Source organism: Chiloscyllium plagiosum, unplaced genomic scaffold (genome assembly GCF_037043375.1).
Source record: "Chiloscyllium plagiosum isolate Xiang-an unplaced genomic scaffold, Cpla_swu_hap1 HiC_scaffold_23, whole genome shotgun sequence".
Classification (NCBI taxonomy): domain Eukaryota; kingdom Metazoa; phylum Chordata; class Chondrichthyes; order Orectolobiformes; family Hemiscylliidae; genus Chiloscyllium; species Chiloscyllium plagiosum.
Genome location: NW_028270161.1, coordinates 58,519,995 through 58,536,957, shown reverse-complemented (window position 1 = coordinate 58,536,957; position 16,963 = coordinate 58,519,995). Strand labels below are relative to the sequence as shown.

General features: G+C 40.8%; 2 protein-coding genes across 2 annotated transcripts in view; one reads left to right on the top strand and one right to left on the bottom strand.

The window, feature by feature from the left end:
* Window positions 1-14,285, top strand: part of usp44 (ubiquitin specific peptidase 44) — a 52,918-nt gene extending 38,633 nt beyond the window's left edge. Inside the window, exons 4-6 of the mRNA XM_043713306.2 lie at window positions 5,063-5,171; window positions 6,842-7,047; window positions 8,948-14,285. Coding sequence (XP_043569241.1) covers window positions 5,063-5,171; window positions 6,842-7,047; window positions 8,948-9,114 — 482 coding nt within the window. The 3' untranslated portion in view covers window positions 9,115-14,285. The remainder of the gene's footprint in view (window positions 1-5,062; window positions 5,172-6,841; window positions 7,048-8,947) is intronic.
* Window positions 14,286-15,165: 880 nt separating this feature from the next.
* metap2a (methionyl aminopeptidase 2a) overlaps window positions 15,166-16,963 on the bottom strand; it is a 28,562-nt gene continuing 26,764 nt past the window's right edge. The window contains exon 11 of the mRNA XM_087999722.1: window positions 15,166-15,969. Within this exon, the coding sequence (XP_087855848.1) occupies window positions 15,717-15,969 (253 nt within the window). The 3' untranslated portion in view covers window positions 15,166-15,716. The remainder of the gene's footprint in view (window positions 15,970-16,963) is intronic.

Sequence of the window (16,963 nt, the reverse complement as noted above, 5' to 3'; positions counted from 1 at the left end):
TTTATTCCAACACACTTTCTTCTTTGTCTAATCCTCAATTCTTGTTTAAATTTTTTTGCTCCAGTCTCTAGTCAGGATTGTGTACCTTATTCAAATACATAATATGCTGTTCCTTCTCTCCTGTTCTATTAATTACTATTTAGACGACTTCCACACAAACAGGATTTACCTTTTCATAAACCTGTGACTCTATGCTTTCGTTACCATGCTCTGAATCATTCCAACAATTTCCTGACAATCGATTTTGTGCTGACTAGCCTATAGTCTCCTTCTTTCTCCTCCACTGCTGAATAGTGTTGTAATCCATGGCAACAGTTAAGAACTTGGGGAATTTTTGAAGGCTGCAATCAAAATTCCTAGGAATCTGGCCTGGGGGTATATCCATTTCTAGTTCCACTTATTTTCGTCAGGATTATTTATTTACTGATCTTCACACTGTTCTTTGGGATGTTTTGGTTGTCTTCTCCGATGAAACTAGATGCTTGTTTGTTGTCTCCACTTCCTTATTCCCTATGCAGCAAATTTCCATTTTAAGTTGCTCTAATTTAAGTTGTTCCTCTTTAAAGTTGGTCACTTGACAGGGCCTGTATGTAGTCTGGCATTGGAAGTTGAGTTTTAAGTTTTTGTGCTGGGTCTGACTTCTGCCTGCGTGACCTGATTTGGCTCCATTTTGGATGGTCCTCTGCTCCTCCCTGACCCACCCTCTGTCTGCTGATCCTTCCACTTCTTCCTACTGCAAGGCAAGGCAAAGCTGCTCTTCGTGCCCCTCGCTATTCGTTTCAGTCTGCACTCACAGCGAGAGTTCGGTAAGGCCCCGAGCCTGAAGGCCCCAGTGAAGAAGGGCACGGAGCAGGATGTGGGGTGCTATCTTCACTTGGTATCTGTAGTCAGGACACTTTGTTTTTCCTGTGGGGTTTTGTTCCTTAAGGAGATTTATTTCTTGCAAATTGTTAACTAATTAGTTCAATATTTGCTGTTGCATATCTGGCAACACATCTTCCAGTTTAATGTCCCAATCTACCTTAGCCAGCTCACCCTTCATATTTATAGAGTAGTTGAGACAAACAAATAAATACATTTACAGGGAAGTTAAGGAAGTACATGTAATGAAGAAAATAAAAGCATTGTGGGATAGTAGGGTCAGAGGGAATGCATGTGAAGCCTAATCAACATGTGCCTATTGGGCTGTATAGCCTGGTTTTCATGCTGTTAATTCAATCTAATCGGAAATTTAAATTTAAACATGGAATAAAGAGCAGAGTGGCAGCATTTGACCAAGTGGGGTGTCAAGGAGCCCTAGCAAAACAGGAATCAAGGGGAATCAGAGGGCAAACTGTCTCTGCTGGTTGGAGCCATATTGGTAGTTGCTTTGTCACAAGGAGTTTGTAAGTCAGTATCTGTGGTTTTTCATTGATAAAATGAAGATTTCTTGGAAATGTATTTGGTGTTTATTGCTGGAAGCTCATGATTGTGATCTTCACAAAATAACCCATAACTGCTGTTACGTGACCATTGTTAATGACTCCGTTATTCTGCTATAGCATAAGGCATACTTAGAGTAAGGGATTGGAATTGATTGCAGTCCTGACTGGCTAAGGGTAATGAGCTCCCTTCCCTGGAGAACATTAGTAGACCAGGTGAAGTTTACTGTTTTCTTTCCTAGAATTACCACCAAATACCAGATTTGTTGAATTCCGTTCACAACCCTCATTATCAGATTTTGAACTGATTAAATGACGTGGGTTTTCTAATCTAATACTTCAGACCAATTCCTCAGTTCAGCTGTTTATCTTGGGTGTGCCATTGCAAGAGAGTAGGTCTCTGTTTAATGTTCTCCAGTGGCCCGGTTTTATGAGCTGTTATGACCACTGTTTGACTTTTTGCATTTTTGATCACTAGGGAAGTGCTTGCACTTAGTGTCATAACTGGTTTCCCTCCTTGTTCAGAGAACCACCTTTGACCTCAATTATCATTGTTCTGGGCTTGCTCGAATCTTTTTTTAGATATGGGTGTCACTGTCTGGACTGGCATTTATTACCAGTCTTGAATTGTCCTTGAAAAGATGGTGGTCAGCTACCTTAGAATCGTGGGATCATAGACTCTTAGTACAGAAGTCGTCCTACAGCCCATCATGTCTGTATCACCACCGATGTGCCATTATCCATTATAGTGCATTATAGTCCCACCTTCCTGCACTAGGTCCATAGCCATCTTTGACCCACTTCATTTGGGGGTAGGGAAACCCAAAATACCATTTTAGTGATATTGAAGGAACGCTAATAAATATCATGTTTTTTTTTGATGGAGATGGTCATGACTTTGGAAGGTGTGGTCTGAGAAGTCTTGGTAAATTTCTACAGTGCATCTTGTGGATAGTACACACTGCTGCTGATAGTACACACTGCGGCACGGTGGCACAGTGGTTAGCACTGCTGCCTCACAGTGCCAGAGACCTGGGTTCAATTCCCGCCTCAGGCGACTGACTGACTGTGTGGAGTTTGCACGTTCTCCCCGTGTCTGCGTGGGTTTCCTCCGGGTGCTCTGGTTTCCTCCCACAGTCACAAAGATGTGCAGGTCAGGTGAATTGGCCATGCTAAATTGCCCGTAGTGTTAGGTTAAAAGGGGTAAATGTATGGGTATGGGTGGGTTACGCTTCGGCGGGTCGGTGTGGACTTGTTGGGCCGAAGGGCCTGTTTCCACACTGTAAGTAATCTAAATCTAAATCTAAATTGATGGTAGAGGGAGCGAATGTTTGTGGATGTGGCGCTAATCAAGCGGCTGCTTTGTCCTGGATGATGTCGAGCTGTTCGAGTGTCTTTCGAGTGCCTATAGTCCAGGCAAGTAGGGAGTGTTCCATCACACTCTTGACTTAGGCCTTGTAGATAGTGGACAGACTATTGGGAGGTCAGGAGGTGAGCTATTCACTGCAGTATTCCTGGACTCTGACCTGGTTTTATAGCCACAATATTCATATGGATAGTGCATTTCCTTTTCTGATCAATGGTGAGGGATTCAGTGATGGTAACACCATTGAATTTCAGGGGGCTTGTAGGAGAGGGTATTTGTCTGGCATTTGTGTGGCACCATTTGTGTGGCCCCCTCAACACAAGCCTGGATGTTATCCATGTCATGCTGCATTTGAGCATGGGCGCTTCAGTATCTAAGGAGTCACGAATGGTGTTGAATATTGTGCAATTGGCAGTGAGCATCCTCACTTCTGACTGTTTGAAGGAGCAATGGTAATTGATGAAGCAACTGAAAAAGGTTGGTCCAAGGGTAGTACCCTAAGGGATACTGCAAGGATGTCCATGAGCAGAGTCAATGATTTCCAACATTTTTTTTACCAGGTGTGATTGCAACCAATGGAGAACTCTCCTCCTGGATCCCATCGACTCCAGTTTTGCTAGGGCTCCTTGATGCAATACCCAGCCAAATGCAGCCTTGATGTCAACGGCTGTCATTTTCACCTCATCTCTGGAATTCAGCTCTTTGTCCATGTTTGGACCAAGGCTGTAATGAGGGTCAGGAGCTGACTGGAATCCGAACTGGGCATCACTGAGGATGCTGTTGTTGAGCAAGCGCTGCTTAATAGCACTGCTGTTTGCACCTTCCATCACTTTACTAATGATCGGGAATAGGCTGAGGTAGTAACTTGCTGGGTTAGATTTGTCCTGCCCTTTTGTGTACAGGACATACCTGGACATTTTACCATGTCAGGCTAGGGGTGCCAAGTTCTGGAGCACAACTCTTTAGAACTGTTGCATCCTCCTCTTACTGAGTAAAGACAGATGTGAAGTATTCACATTAACAGTATCAATGTCCTCTGGCTTCCTGCAAAGATTGGCCCCATGCTTCCCAGTCAGCCCTACACTTTCCTTGGTCATTCTCTTCCCACGGGGGACATACCTGTAAGCTTATCTTGGGGTTCTCTGTAATCTTACCCTTTCATGGCCACTCTCTTTGGTTTCCTAACTGCTTTCTTGAGGTCCCTTCCCACACAGCACTTTATTCCTCTGGGGCCTCTGTTTTCCTCCTTTTGTACCTGTTACATCTTTATTGTACAAAAAGGAAAAAACTAATGAAGAGTACATCTCTATTGGAGGTGGGAAATTGCTACCCTTGAGTTTGCTCAATGCTGACATGGTTGTCAGAACTTAAAATTGTAATTGCCGCCACAGCATTTCTTAGCTTCAAAATAGTCTGTTCTGCTATAATACAGTAGTTCTGTTCTTGTACAGTCCCATGTTATAAAAAAAAATCACATAACAGCACCATTTAAACTAATGGGACCAGAATCACGTTATAATCAATACACACTTTAAAAGCTCGCCCTGTAGAAAGTGTCCTCAATTCGTCAATCATATTATGATGAGTTTGCATTAACGGAGCGTGTGTTATAGCAGAACAGTATTGTGCCCAATATTTTAAATTCTAATTTTGCTCAATTCCATGTGTTTAGGTATGGATTAACTTGCATTCAGACACAATTGTATGTCCTAAAATATTTCATAGTGAATTAGTTCTGAGAAATATAATGACTAAAAACAGCAGAGAAAATGCAAAGCTTTTTCAACACAAACACTAAAATATTTCTGATTTTGGATTCCCCTTTAACACTGCCAAAAATGATGTAGTCTGAGTATTTTCAAAGATACTTTTCTCAATTCTTATTACATTTGTCAACAAATTTATACTCCTTTTGGAGAGTTCAGGGTGCGGACATTTTGGTTTAGCCTTTCTATACCACCACATCTTCCTAATGCCAGTGAAAATGGCACCTGGGATTTCTGGGTTAGCAGCCAGAAACACTCATCGCTTGTGTTATATCATCCTGGTTGATGTGCTCAATGTGCCCTGGAATTTGAAATGTTCATTGTAAACCATTCAGTAGGCTTCATGTCTGGCACCAGCTTCATCTATTTCACATTTAAAACTCAACATTGTAACCGAGAATTGACTATACTGCTAAATTTGAATTCTGATGCATCAGTGATGCAGCATTTAATGAATTTCATTGGAGCCTTTATCAAGTATGATGTTCAAATATTGCCTCATGTTCTAGGAAACCGCAGGAAGTCATCTTCAAAACCATTGGTCCTGACTGAAGCTCAGAAACAGCTAATGGTCCACAAACTGCCTCAGGTTATGCGACTACACCTCAAACGCTTTCGGTAATTAAACTGGTTTTTGTCTTAAAGTTAGAACATAGAACATAGAAGAATACAGCGCAGTACAGGCCCTTTGGCCCTCGATGTTGCGCCGATCCAAGCCCACCTAACCTATACTAACCCACTATCCTCCATCTACCTATCCAATGCCCGCTTAAATGCCCATAAAGAGGGAGAGTCCACCACTGCTACTGGCAGGGCATTCCATGAACTTACGACTCGCTGAGTGAAGAACCTACCCCTAACTTCAGTCCTATATCTACCCCCCCTTAATTTAAAGCTATGCCCCATTGTAATACCCGACTCCATACGCGGGAAAAGGTTCACACTGTCAACCCTATCTAATCCCCTAATCATCTTGTACACCTCAATCAAGTCACCCCTAAACCTTCTTTTCTCTAATGAAAACAGCCCCAAGTGTCTCAGTCTTTCCTCATACGATCTTCCTTCCATACCAGGCAACATCCTGGTAAACCTCCTCTGCACCCGTTCCAGTGCCTCCACATCCTTCCTATAGTATGGCGACCAAAACTGCACACAATATTCCAGATGCGGCCGCACCAGAGTCTTATACAACTGCATCATGACCTCAGGACTCCGGAACTCAATTCCTCTACCAATAAAAGCCAGTACGCCATATGCCTTCCTCACCGCACTATTTACCTGGGTGGCAACTTTCAGAGATCTGTGTACATGGACACCAAGATCCCTCTGCTCATCCACACTACCAAGTATCCGACCATTAGCCCAGTACCCCATCTTTTTGTTATTCTTCCCAAAGTGAATCACCTCACACTTAGCTACATTGAATTCCATTTGCCACCTTTCTGCCCAGCTCTGCAGCTTCTCTATATCCTGCTGTAACCTGCCACATCCTTCCTCACTGTCAACAACTCCTCCGACTTTCGTATCATCCGCAAACTTGCTCACCCAACCTTCTAACCCCTCTTCCAGGTCATTTATAAAAATGACAAACAGCAATGGTCCCAAAACAGATCCTTGCGGAACACCGATAGTGACGGCACTCCATGAAGAAACTTTGCCATCAACTACTACCCTCTGTCTTCTTCCATCCAGCCAATTCCTAATCCAAACCTCCAACTCACCCTCAATGCCATATCTCCGTATTTTCTGCAGTAGCCTACCATGGGGAACCTTATCAAACGCCTTACTAAAATCCATATATACCACATCTACCGCTTTCCCCTCATCAACCTCCTTCGTCACTTTTTCAAAGAATTCAATAAGGTTTGTGAGGCACGACCTGCCCTTCACAAAACCATGCTGACTATCCTTGATCACATTATTCCTATCCAGATGTGCATAAATCCTATCCCTTACAATTCTCTCTAAGACTTTGCCCACAACAGAAGTGAGACTCACCGGCCTATAGTTACTAGGGTTATCCCTACTCCCCTTTTTGAACAAGGGAACCACATTTGCTATCCTCCAGTCTTCTGGCACTACTCCTGTAGACAAAGAGGACATAAAAATCAAGGCCAATGGCTCTGCAATCTCCTCCCTTGCTTCCCAACTTTTTGTAAAAAAGTTAATTTTTTTTTACAAACTTCTACTTAGGAAGTTTTAACTGTATTCTGTTTGCATGCGTTTGGTTTGTAATTGGATTTGTCACTGTGTTTGTAATTTATGCAGTTTGTCATTGCACATTGTAGGTGGTCTGGTCGCAATCACCGTGAGAAGATAGGAGTACATGTGAACTTTGACCAGCTATTAAATATGGAACCATACTGCTGCAGAGAGTTGGCAGGAGACTTTGGGTCCAACAGCTTCATATATGACCTGGCAGCTGTGGTCATGCATCACGGAAAGGGTTTTGGCTCTGGACATTATACAGCATACTGCTTCAGTACAGATGGAGGTATGTGCTTTTTGTTTGCATTGAACTTACCCAGTTGGGAAATGGCTAGTATAGGATTTGAAAACAAATTAAATCTATTAGATAATTACTTGATAACTTGTGGAATCCAAGTTTCTTTATTTGCCTGGAAATACTGAGCTCAACTCTACATATAAAAGCATTCTGGGAGCAACAACAGTATTTAAAACAAAAACATGCTGGCTTGGGAAAGAAATGGCTGCACTGTGGTTTCCATTTCCTGCTTCCTGCATAACCTCTGCAGTTTTTATGAAACAGCGTGTGGCCCAAACCTAGATCTTCCTGTGATGATAGAAGTCACACCTGTATCCATACCACTTAACAATAAATCTGGGAGCTCAGTTCGTTCACTGTTAGATGGTTAGGGCATGATGCTGAATAATGTTGGCCATGTACATTTTTAATCGCTTAGCAGCTGTAGTAGTTCATGAAAGTCCTGCCTCCTCACCTGTCCCACTCTTTTTGATGGAGTGGTGCCCTTCATACTGTACATACCCAGATGTCTTTCACTACAGCAGGGAGAGAGGCCAGTTGTCGTTTGGACTATGCCAAGTACTTAATTACAAGTGTGGAGGTGGCAGATGTGGTGACACTTCTAACTCCAAGTCAAGAGTGAGATTTGTCCAGGGGCCAGTTCTCTCCTTACTCCAATCATTTGAAGAATTTGCCTTTCCTTAATTTTCAGGAGTACCCTGTTCCACCACTAAGAATTGTCTGTGACTCACTTTGTTCATGGCATTAAGTGCAGGTTTGAAGTTGTGGCCCATTGCCTGATATAAATAGATCTCTTCAGATAGGGTGGAGAAACTTGAAAACTGCCAAAGGAGGCAAAGGATCACATGATGAATGATAGGATCCTTGGAAGCAGAGACCAGAGGACTTTAGTGTGCATATACACTGGTCACTTAACTAGTCAGGATAGATAGATTAAATGGTTAAGATATTTAGTATACTTAAAGTGTTGGTTATTCTGTAGCTAGAGTGTTGTGTGGAGTTCTGGAATCCACATTCTAGGAGGGATGTGATAGCACTGGAGTGGCTGCACAGGAGCTTTACCAGGATGTTGTCTGGGCTGGACAGTTTGTTCTGAAGGGTGATTGGACAGATTGGGATTGTTTTCCTCCAAGCAGAGGAGATTTAAAGGGGACTTGATTGAGATTTAGAAAATTATGGGGCGTAGGGTCGAAACAGACTCATCTATTTGATGGATGGAATTGGTGACTGGGGGCATAGATTTGAGGTTAGGAGCAGAAGGTTTAGTGGAGATGTGAGAAAATTTTCAACTGGAGGTGGTGGGAATCTGGAACTCATTCCTTAGAAAGGTGGTAAAGGCAGAAATCCTCAGACTACCAAACAAGTATTTAGATGTGCACTCGTGATGCCAAGGCACACATGGCTATGGGCCAAGTGCTGGAAAATGAGATTAGAATAGGTCAGGTTTTTTGACTGGCATGGATGCAATGAGCTGAAGGGGTTTTTTTTTCTGTGCTGTAAACCTCTGACTCAATTTGCTAGCTGTAAGCTGATTAGTCTGTTGAGGGGCACTCCTTGGTAATGAGCAACAATGAATATTTCCCCATAAGGGACTGAGTGAGCAGTGGAGATTGGCTGGCTGTGTGACCCTGACTTGTCCTGGACATCTTTAGCAAGAACTACTTGGGTTGTTTCAGTTTGAATCTGCCATTTGAAAAGTGGTAGTTTGTCAGTGAATTCCTGCCTTCCCCTTTCCTAGATCCAGAAGATATCTGACAGTGGATCTTAGGAAGCTTGTCCTGTATAAGGCACCAAGCTGAAATGAATAAATTGCATTTTTGTTGAAATAATGCGCATTCAATGTTATGTCACTAATTTACTTTGTAATTGGGATTTTTGCCTCCGGTAGGTTTGTGGGTCCATTGTAACGATTCCACAGTAACGATCTGCACTGTGGATGAAGTCTGTAAAGCACAGGCCTATATTCTCTTCTATACTCACCGTCTGCCTCACAACATTAAAGTACCATCACCACCTGCCTCGCCTGGGAATGATTCAACACCAGCATCGACTTGAATGCAGCTCAGAAGTGCCGCTACTTTCTCAACGTAGTCCGTGCCTGGAGGCAACATTGTTCGAAAGATTTTAAACTATCTTGAGGATTCTGTGGAAGAGTACTTTACAGACATTTTACACAGATGGAGTTGTAACTTTCCTTTCGAATGTGTACAGTATAGTCATAAGTTTTGTAGTGTATTTTTTATCTTGCCAGAGAATTACTTGGGAGTAATTTGAGGAAATGCTTCTATTCTCTTACGTACAGTATTGTTTTAGTAATAGCCATATAGCAGAGAATTTCTATTTTTCATACATTTGATAGAGGGATTCAATAGATGAGCTCACTGTAATATTAGTAGCTCACCCCATCTGACAGACAATATGCTGTTTGGCAATGTATTAATGAGACTAACTTGTTCCTCATTCTTCCTTCACACTGAATTGTATTTCTGTAATGTTTACAGATTCACTAGCTTGGCTTTACAGTGATATGCAGCATTATTTGGTTTAACATTCTACTTTCACCTTCTTTCTGCAATGTTAAGATGGCCCTTTGCTCTACCATACACGCTCTAGTTAACCAAGCACAACCAGTGGAATTGCTCAGGAGTGGCTCCTCTCCATAACTTTAAAATGGAAAAGTAATGTTCAATGTTGTATGACTGCTTTCCTATCTTCCTGAGCAAGTGAACTGTTATCTACATTCTGTATCCCTCCACTTTATCTTTGATCAACTTTTAGTATCTAAGAAATTGAATGTTATGCTGAACCCCATCATTACAGCAGAATTTATTAACTGGCACCTATCTGGCCAGAAGTGTGCTAGTTGATCAAATATTCCAGTTGATCAAGAGGCCCATGTAATCAATATAAAACACACTAAATAATAGAAACATATTTAGGGGGAATATACATCACTGCTGTACTTTATTTACAGCATAAACCACTTAAATAATAATGCAACTTTGCCATAAATAAAATGTACCACCACAGAACCTTGAAGCTTCCCTCTGACTACTGACATTGTGGTAGATTGTGATATTTGAGGAGAAATTGACTCTAAATTGAATCAGCTATTGATATTGTGTGGCCATTTGATTGAACAAGTATTTACATTGAGATAATTTTTTTAAAGTAATTGGACAGAATAATACAGTAAATTTCAGTAAAATACAATAGTCATATATGATTTTTGCCACTTTTATCGATAGTGTTGGGCTGGTTAAAACAATATTTGTTGTACTATCTTTGATCTATGACAGTTTGGAAGGACTGAAATCCATATCGCAAAACATAGAAGCATTGAAATATCATAAACAATTTCTGAAGTTTTATTTGTGTGTGGGTGTCTTGTCCTTTAGCAACAAAGTTAATTTGATTCCTGTGATGAAAATGTTTGTCTTATGTGGATAAATTGAGCAGGTTGGGCCTATACCCTCTGGAGTTTAGAAGAGTGGCAGGTGATCTAATTGAAACCTGAGGTTTTGAGAAAGGGTGGGCTAAGTGTTTCCCTTTAAAGGTAGAGCTAGTGGTTCAAAACATAGGGTCTCCCATTCAAGTTGGGGATGAGGATGCATTTCTTCTGAGTTATGTTTAGCATTTCATTTCACAGCAGTGGAGGCTATCTCACTGAGTGTTTTCAAGACTGACTCAGCTTACTTATTGACTGGGGAGTCCAGAACTATGGAGGGCAGATTGAAGAATGGAGTTGAGACCACAATCAGAGCAGCCATAATCTTATTGAATGTCACAGTAGGCTTGAGGGCCAAATGGCCTTAGTCTTTTTACATTGAGATTTCTCAGTTCACTGTTTGCCTCACTGCTGTCTGAGACTCTTGTCTCTCCCTACGTAGTCCAGACTATTATATTTCATGTCACGGTTTAGTGCTGCCACCTAGTATCTGAAATTGAAATTGAAGGCTGCTGTAGTGCTGAACCTTTGGGGTGGCACAGTGGTTAGCGCTGCTGCCTCAGCATCAGGGTCCCAGGTTCGATTCTAGCCTCGGTCAACTGTCTGTGTGGAGTTTGCAAATTCTCCCTGTTGTCTGTGTGGGTTTCCTCTGGGTGCTCCAGTTTCCTCCCACAGATGAAAATGTGCAGATCAGGCGAATTGGCCATGCTAAATTGTCCATAGTGTTAGGTGCATTAGTCAGAGAAATGGGTCTGGGTGGGTTACTGTTCAGTGGGTCGGTGTGGACTGGTTGGGCCGAAGGGCCTGTTTCCACAGTGTAGGTAATCTAATCAAATCATATGTGTGTTGTTAGTATTCAATTGTTGAAGGGCTTGGGCCTGAACTCATCAAGCACCCATACCAGACACAGCAATGTGGCTCCTATAGATGATGAACACTCTTTTTACATTGGCGAGCCATTATCCAGAACTCCAATCTTATTGTACCCCAGCAGCTCCGCTGTGTCCTGAGGAATGTTGAGGACAACAGCCCAAGATAGCACTGAAGTTACCAAGCCTTCAACATTTGATTCTGTTTATGAATACCTGTGGAAATATCCTCAAGTTACAGAACTGAAACAAGCCCATCAATCATTGTGCTTAACCTGCAGATGAACAAATAAGATAACCACATTTGCTTTCTAGCTAATCTTGAACTATTATAGCACAACTGTAACCAATAATCTGGAAGAGAATTCCACAGCCTCCCACCTCGATGGAGGACAAATGGCTCCTGCCCTTTTATCTAAATCTTGTATAATTTTGTATGTTCTCTCATCATAGATGTCTTAACTACCGGAAGTAGTCACCTATTATCCTTTCTGTTCACGACACTTTTGTTTGTATCCTAAAGAAATCAGTGGCTTTTTTATTAATGGATTTGAATTTATTTCCCAAATGCAGTACTTTGCTTTGTCATATATCCTGATGTATTTCTGATGAAGGGCTTTTGCCCGAAACGTCGATTTTCCTGCTCCTTGGATGCTCCCTGAACTGCTGTGCTTTTTCAGCACCTCTAATCCAGAATCTGGTTTCTAGCATCTGCAGTCATTGTTTTTACCTATATATTTATCTTGCCCACATGTATATGGTTATTTGCCATTTAAATACTTGTAGTATGTTTGAATAATACTGATGTATACTGCCAAAGTATAGCAAAACAAGACATTTAAACTCTGGTTCTGACCAAATTTTCCCTGCATCCAGAGGTTTGTGCTCCGAGCAGAGGGTAAAGTTGCTGATTTGTAAACATTTTGACAAACATGAGACCTGCATCATGGATTGTAAAAACATGAATGCCTAAATGCAGCTTTCTCTGCTACACCTTGAACCTTTTTTCACCAGATGTTTATCTGTCAGCGGTATAGCAGATATTTAATCCATCATATCTATGCCAACTGTCTACTGAAGGAATCCTGAAGTTATCCACTGCCTGCCTGTCTCAAGCTCTGTCTTCCTTTACTTTATTGTGACCATCTTGAGCCATGCTTCTGTTTTTCAAATGCTGTTTGAACCTGTACCTTGGAACAATATATCTCTAAACAATGTCATGAAATCCAATGCAAGTTGAGTGGAAAGTCTAAACTTGAATGTAACATACTGGAGAGACTCAATCTGTTTAATATAGAAATAAGTTGCATTTATATAACTTTTTAAAGAAACATCCCAGTAGCGTTGTGTTTTGAGTAAGTTGGTTGTGAAAATCAGCATACATTTGAGGTACCCTGTACTTTAAAGGGACCTTCCTTTGTGGAACTTGGAAGTTTTAAAATGCTGATTGCACAGTGAAATGTTCCTTGTGCAGGTATTTATGGCCAAATTGATGGATACTGACCCATATTCTGGGTAAATGTGCAATAATGCATTTGCTCAACATGTAGAATTACATTAAGGTAGCTTTATTCCCTTATGTACTTTTTTAATGTGTGCAGCCTCAGGCGACTGTGTGGAGTTTGCACATTCTCCCTGTGTCTGCATGGGTTTCCTCTGGGTGCTCCGGTTTCCTCCCACAGTCCAAAGATGTGCAGGTCAGGTGAATTGGCCATGCTAAATTGTCTGTAGTGTTAGGTAAATGTAGGGATATGGGTGGTTTGCGCTTCGGTGGGTCGGTGTGGACTATTTGGGCCGAAGGGCGTGTTTCCACACTGTAAAGTAATCTAATCTAAAACCTGAGCATAAGTCAATCACAGTGCAGAGTCAATTGAGCAAATTTTTGGATTCTACTATTTTGGATTCTACTATTACTTTTCCATGCCTGTTATTTTCCAGTCTAACCCTGCACCTAGATCCTGTTGTAAGCATCCTGTCTCGTCACTCTAGTATTTTCCTCTTTTTGCTGGTCCATTTGGAAGTGAGTCATAATGTGGCTTTGAATCCACATACTCCAAATTGCTAAAATCAAATACTGGATTATATTTTGAAAAGCTTTTTCAGCTAGTGTCTAACTCTTAAGGGTACAGTAACAATAATTAACTGTCATTAAATGGCTCATAGATTGTAATGTGCCATCCCACATATCACTCCTGTTGACTTTATTATAGTAAGGGTTGGTTTTGACATTTGAAATATTATCAACTTGCCTAACCTTGTGCTGTGCAAAGTCCCTGGATTGCTCATAATTTGATCATGGTAGTATAATAACTTTCTCATCCAGCCTCAGCTGCTGGTTGTAAAGTATTCCTTAATAGTCAGTTCTATATTATTTTCTAAAATTCTGTTTGAGGGCTAAATTTTTATCTATTTTCTTAAAATTATTACATTCTGTTGACCATGTCTCTGGGACTTTGTACAGTGAGAATACTCTATTTTTTACAGATTTCAAGCAAAATACAGGGATTTTCTTCTGCGATCTTGGAGATGAGGGAATTGTTCTAAATCCTTAAACAATAGTAGTAAAAATACTTAATAGTTGTGCCAAAAAAATTAGGGCACCAAGCAAATAAAGCAGAAAATGGAAGATTGTCTGTCTCAACCAAGGATTTTCATTTTTGAGCTTGTTTTTCAAATATGCAGCTAGTATCCCAGTTGAACTACTTGCATGTACAGTTTGTGCATTAATGAACAAGTTGAACTATGTCACATAGCTCATTTAAGAGTAGAAAAATCTGCTTTCAAACCTGATTTGTTAATTGACAAACTTGTTGCTAGTTGTAAATTGTTGGTTGTCATAAATTAATTCTATGCAAAATTGTTACCTCAACTTCTAGATATTTTACCTCAATAAAATGTTTAAAACAAAAGACAGCTATGAGCATTGTTCAGTGTTTTAAATTTATAAGAGTGGGAGATGCAGGTAGAAGTGCAGCACCCAGTAAAATGCATGTGGTACTTTGTCATGCCTGACTAGTGAGCTACAACCCCATATTCACCAGGCAGTGAATTGTTAATTTTTCAATTAAATGTCTCTGGCTAAAGAACTTTTCATGCTTGCCTAGCCAGTAACACACGTCCCATGAATGAACTTTTTAAAAAAAAGTCTCCACAAACAGCAGTGACACAATAACAGGAGTGGCAATAGCTACAATGGTGGCTAGTACACATATACCCTCAATAACATTCCAAAGGGAGAAATGGAACTTTGAATCTCTTCTCCATAAAGCAACTGACACACCATTACTGAGGAAGTGCTAGAATGCTCAAATAGTATTGTTTTTAAAAACTGACAATATTCTCAACAAATTATTGAGAATTCAGACAACCCACTCAAATGTTAAGTTGATTAAAAAGACTTAATTTAACTAGTGCTTACAAATTCCCAATCCTCTAACATTGCATTTGTCTTAAAATACATGACTTCATCTTTCTCTCCCAGTACTTCATGATAGGCCCCTATACATGTGTGTCCATTCCAGTGCTGGTCTAACTCCTTGTTAGTAAAGGACTCAGCAGCAGTGAAATCAACTATTTAGCAAAACCCAAGAGGAATTTACAAATCTCAAATCTGGTAGTCCAGACAGGGAGCAAGTCAATGTGGAGGCCCTGAATAGAACTTGAGATTCAAATTTCCATGTAGAAACAGTTCATAAATAAAACTGCAATGGGATATCATGCAGGTGTTTTCATTTCTTCCAGGAACTTCACCTTCTACATCGTGACATATTCAAGGACAAGTAGAACCAGTAACATCACAACAGAAATTAACTTTTATTTTTATTAAATTGTTTGCCGGGGTATTTAGAAGACAGTCAAGAATGAAGGTATTTGCATAAGTTATATTCAATACCACTTTCTATATAAAAAGCCTCTGCAAAATACTGGAGAAAGTTGAACTCAGAGGTGCATTTACTCTCTTACAACAAAGCAGCACCCATGCTCCTGAACATGTCAGTACCCGATTAGACTTCCTGCATTAATCCAGCAGCAGACAATCTGTGGGCAGATATTCCAACCCACTTGGAGATGCCAGTATTCAGTTATGTTTTATATTAATCCATCAGTGGGAAAGTGCAAGGAACAAGTCCTGTCAACATAAAAAAAGTTCCTATACATCAGAAACCTTTTATTAAAAATTTTTGGAGTAGATGGAAATACAGGCTCATCCTCCTCATTGTTACCCTCTAAAACATGGCAAACCTAAACCTGGTCCATCATAAAACAAACTGGTAGAACGATGCAGATGGAACCATTCACACAGTGCTGGTCAGCACAGCAAAGTCAAACGATGGAGGTGCTCAGTAATCGTCCCCACGGCTCACAACTTCTTTACACGTCGGGCGAAGCAGAATAGTGTGCTCAAACTGTGCCGTATATGAGCCTTTGATATCGCACAATGGAGGGTATGGATCCACTATACCCAGATCACAGAGATTCTTCAAGGCCATGAGGTATTTGCTCTCCCCCAAACGGTCTAGCCACCGGCGACAGAAAGCAAGAGTCCCAAAGTTCTCATTGATAACATTCAGGAGGTGTTTTGCTCGTGGAAGTCTAAAATACAGCACAATGAACAGCATTAAATGATAAGCTAATTAAACCTATTCCTCAACAGTTAAAAATTAATTGCGAGATACATCTGAGGCAATCGCTCAATATCATCAGTCTAGATAGCATTTATTCAGCAGTAAAATGATCTTTCAGTCAAGCTGAACTATCCATTCTCTAAGTTGATCTCTGGTGTGGGGTTTCAGAGGAAACACATCAGATGAAAAAAAAAATTCTTAACTGCTTTCTACTTTAATGATGACAGGTAGAGTTTATTCTTTGGATACAATCAGTAATTGGTCGCAATCTGCACCAGTTGAGGTGTTTTCCTTTCCCACCTGACTCACCGCAGAGTGTCTGGCAAACCTACTCCATCATTGACGTAGTATATGCCAAGTCAGAGTACGTTTTAGAATGCACTCAAACGTTTACTTAAACACAACTTCCTTAATATATTATAGAATCAAACTGGCAGTTTGAATAATAACAGCTTAAAATTCAGAGAAGCCAAAAAACAGAAATTGCTGGAAAAGCTCGACAGACCTGGCAGCACCTGTGCAGAGAATCAGAGTTAACGCTTCCGGTCTGGTGAGCGTTCCTCTGGACTGCTGAGCTTTTCCAACAATTTCTGTTTTTCTTTCTGATTTATAGCATCCTCAGTTCTTTCAGTTTTTTTAAAAAAAAGTTCACACTGTTACAATGCACAAAGGCCATTTGACCCATTGTATCTTGTACCACAATAAAAGTAATCACATCCACAGTAACCAGATATTTAACAGCAAAAATTACAACTATTTGTCAGTTACAATGGTGTACTCTAGCTTTAGATTATATTACAGTGTGGAAACAGGCCCTTCGGCCCAACAAGTCCACACCGACCCGCCGAAGCGAAACCCACCCATACCCCTACATTTACCCCTTACCTAACACAATGGGCAATTTAGTATGGCCAATTCACCTGACCCTGCACATCTTTGGACTGTGGGAGGAAACCGGAGCA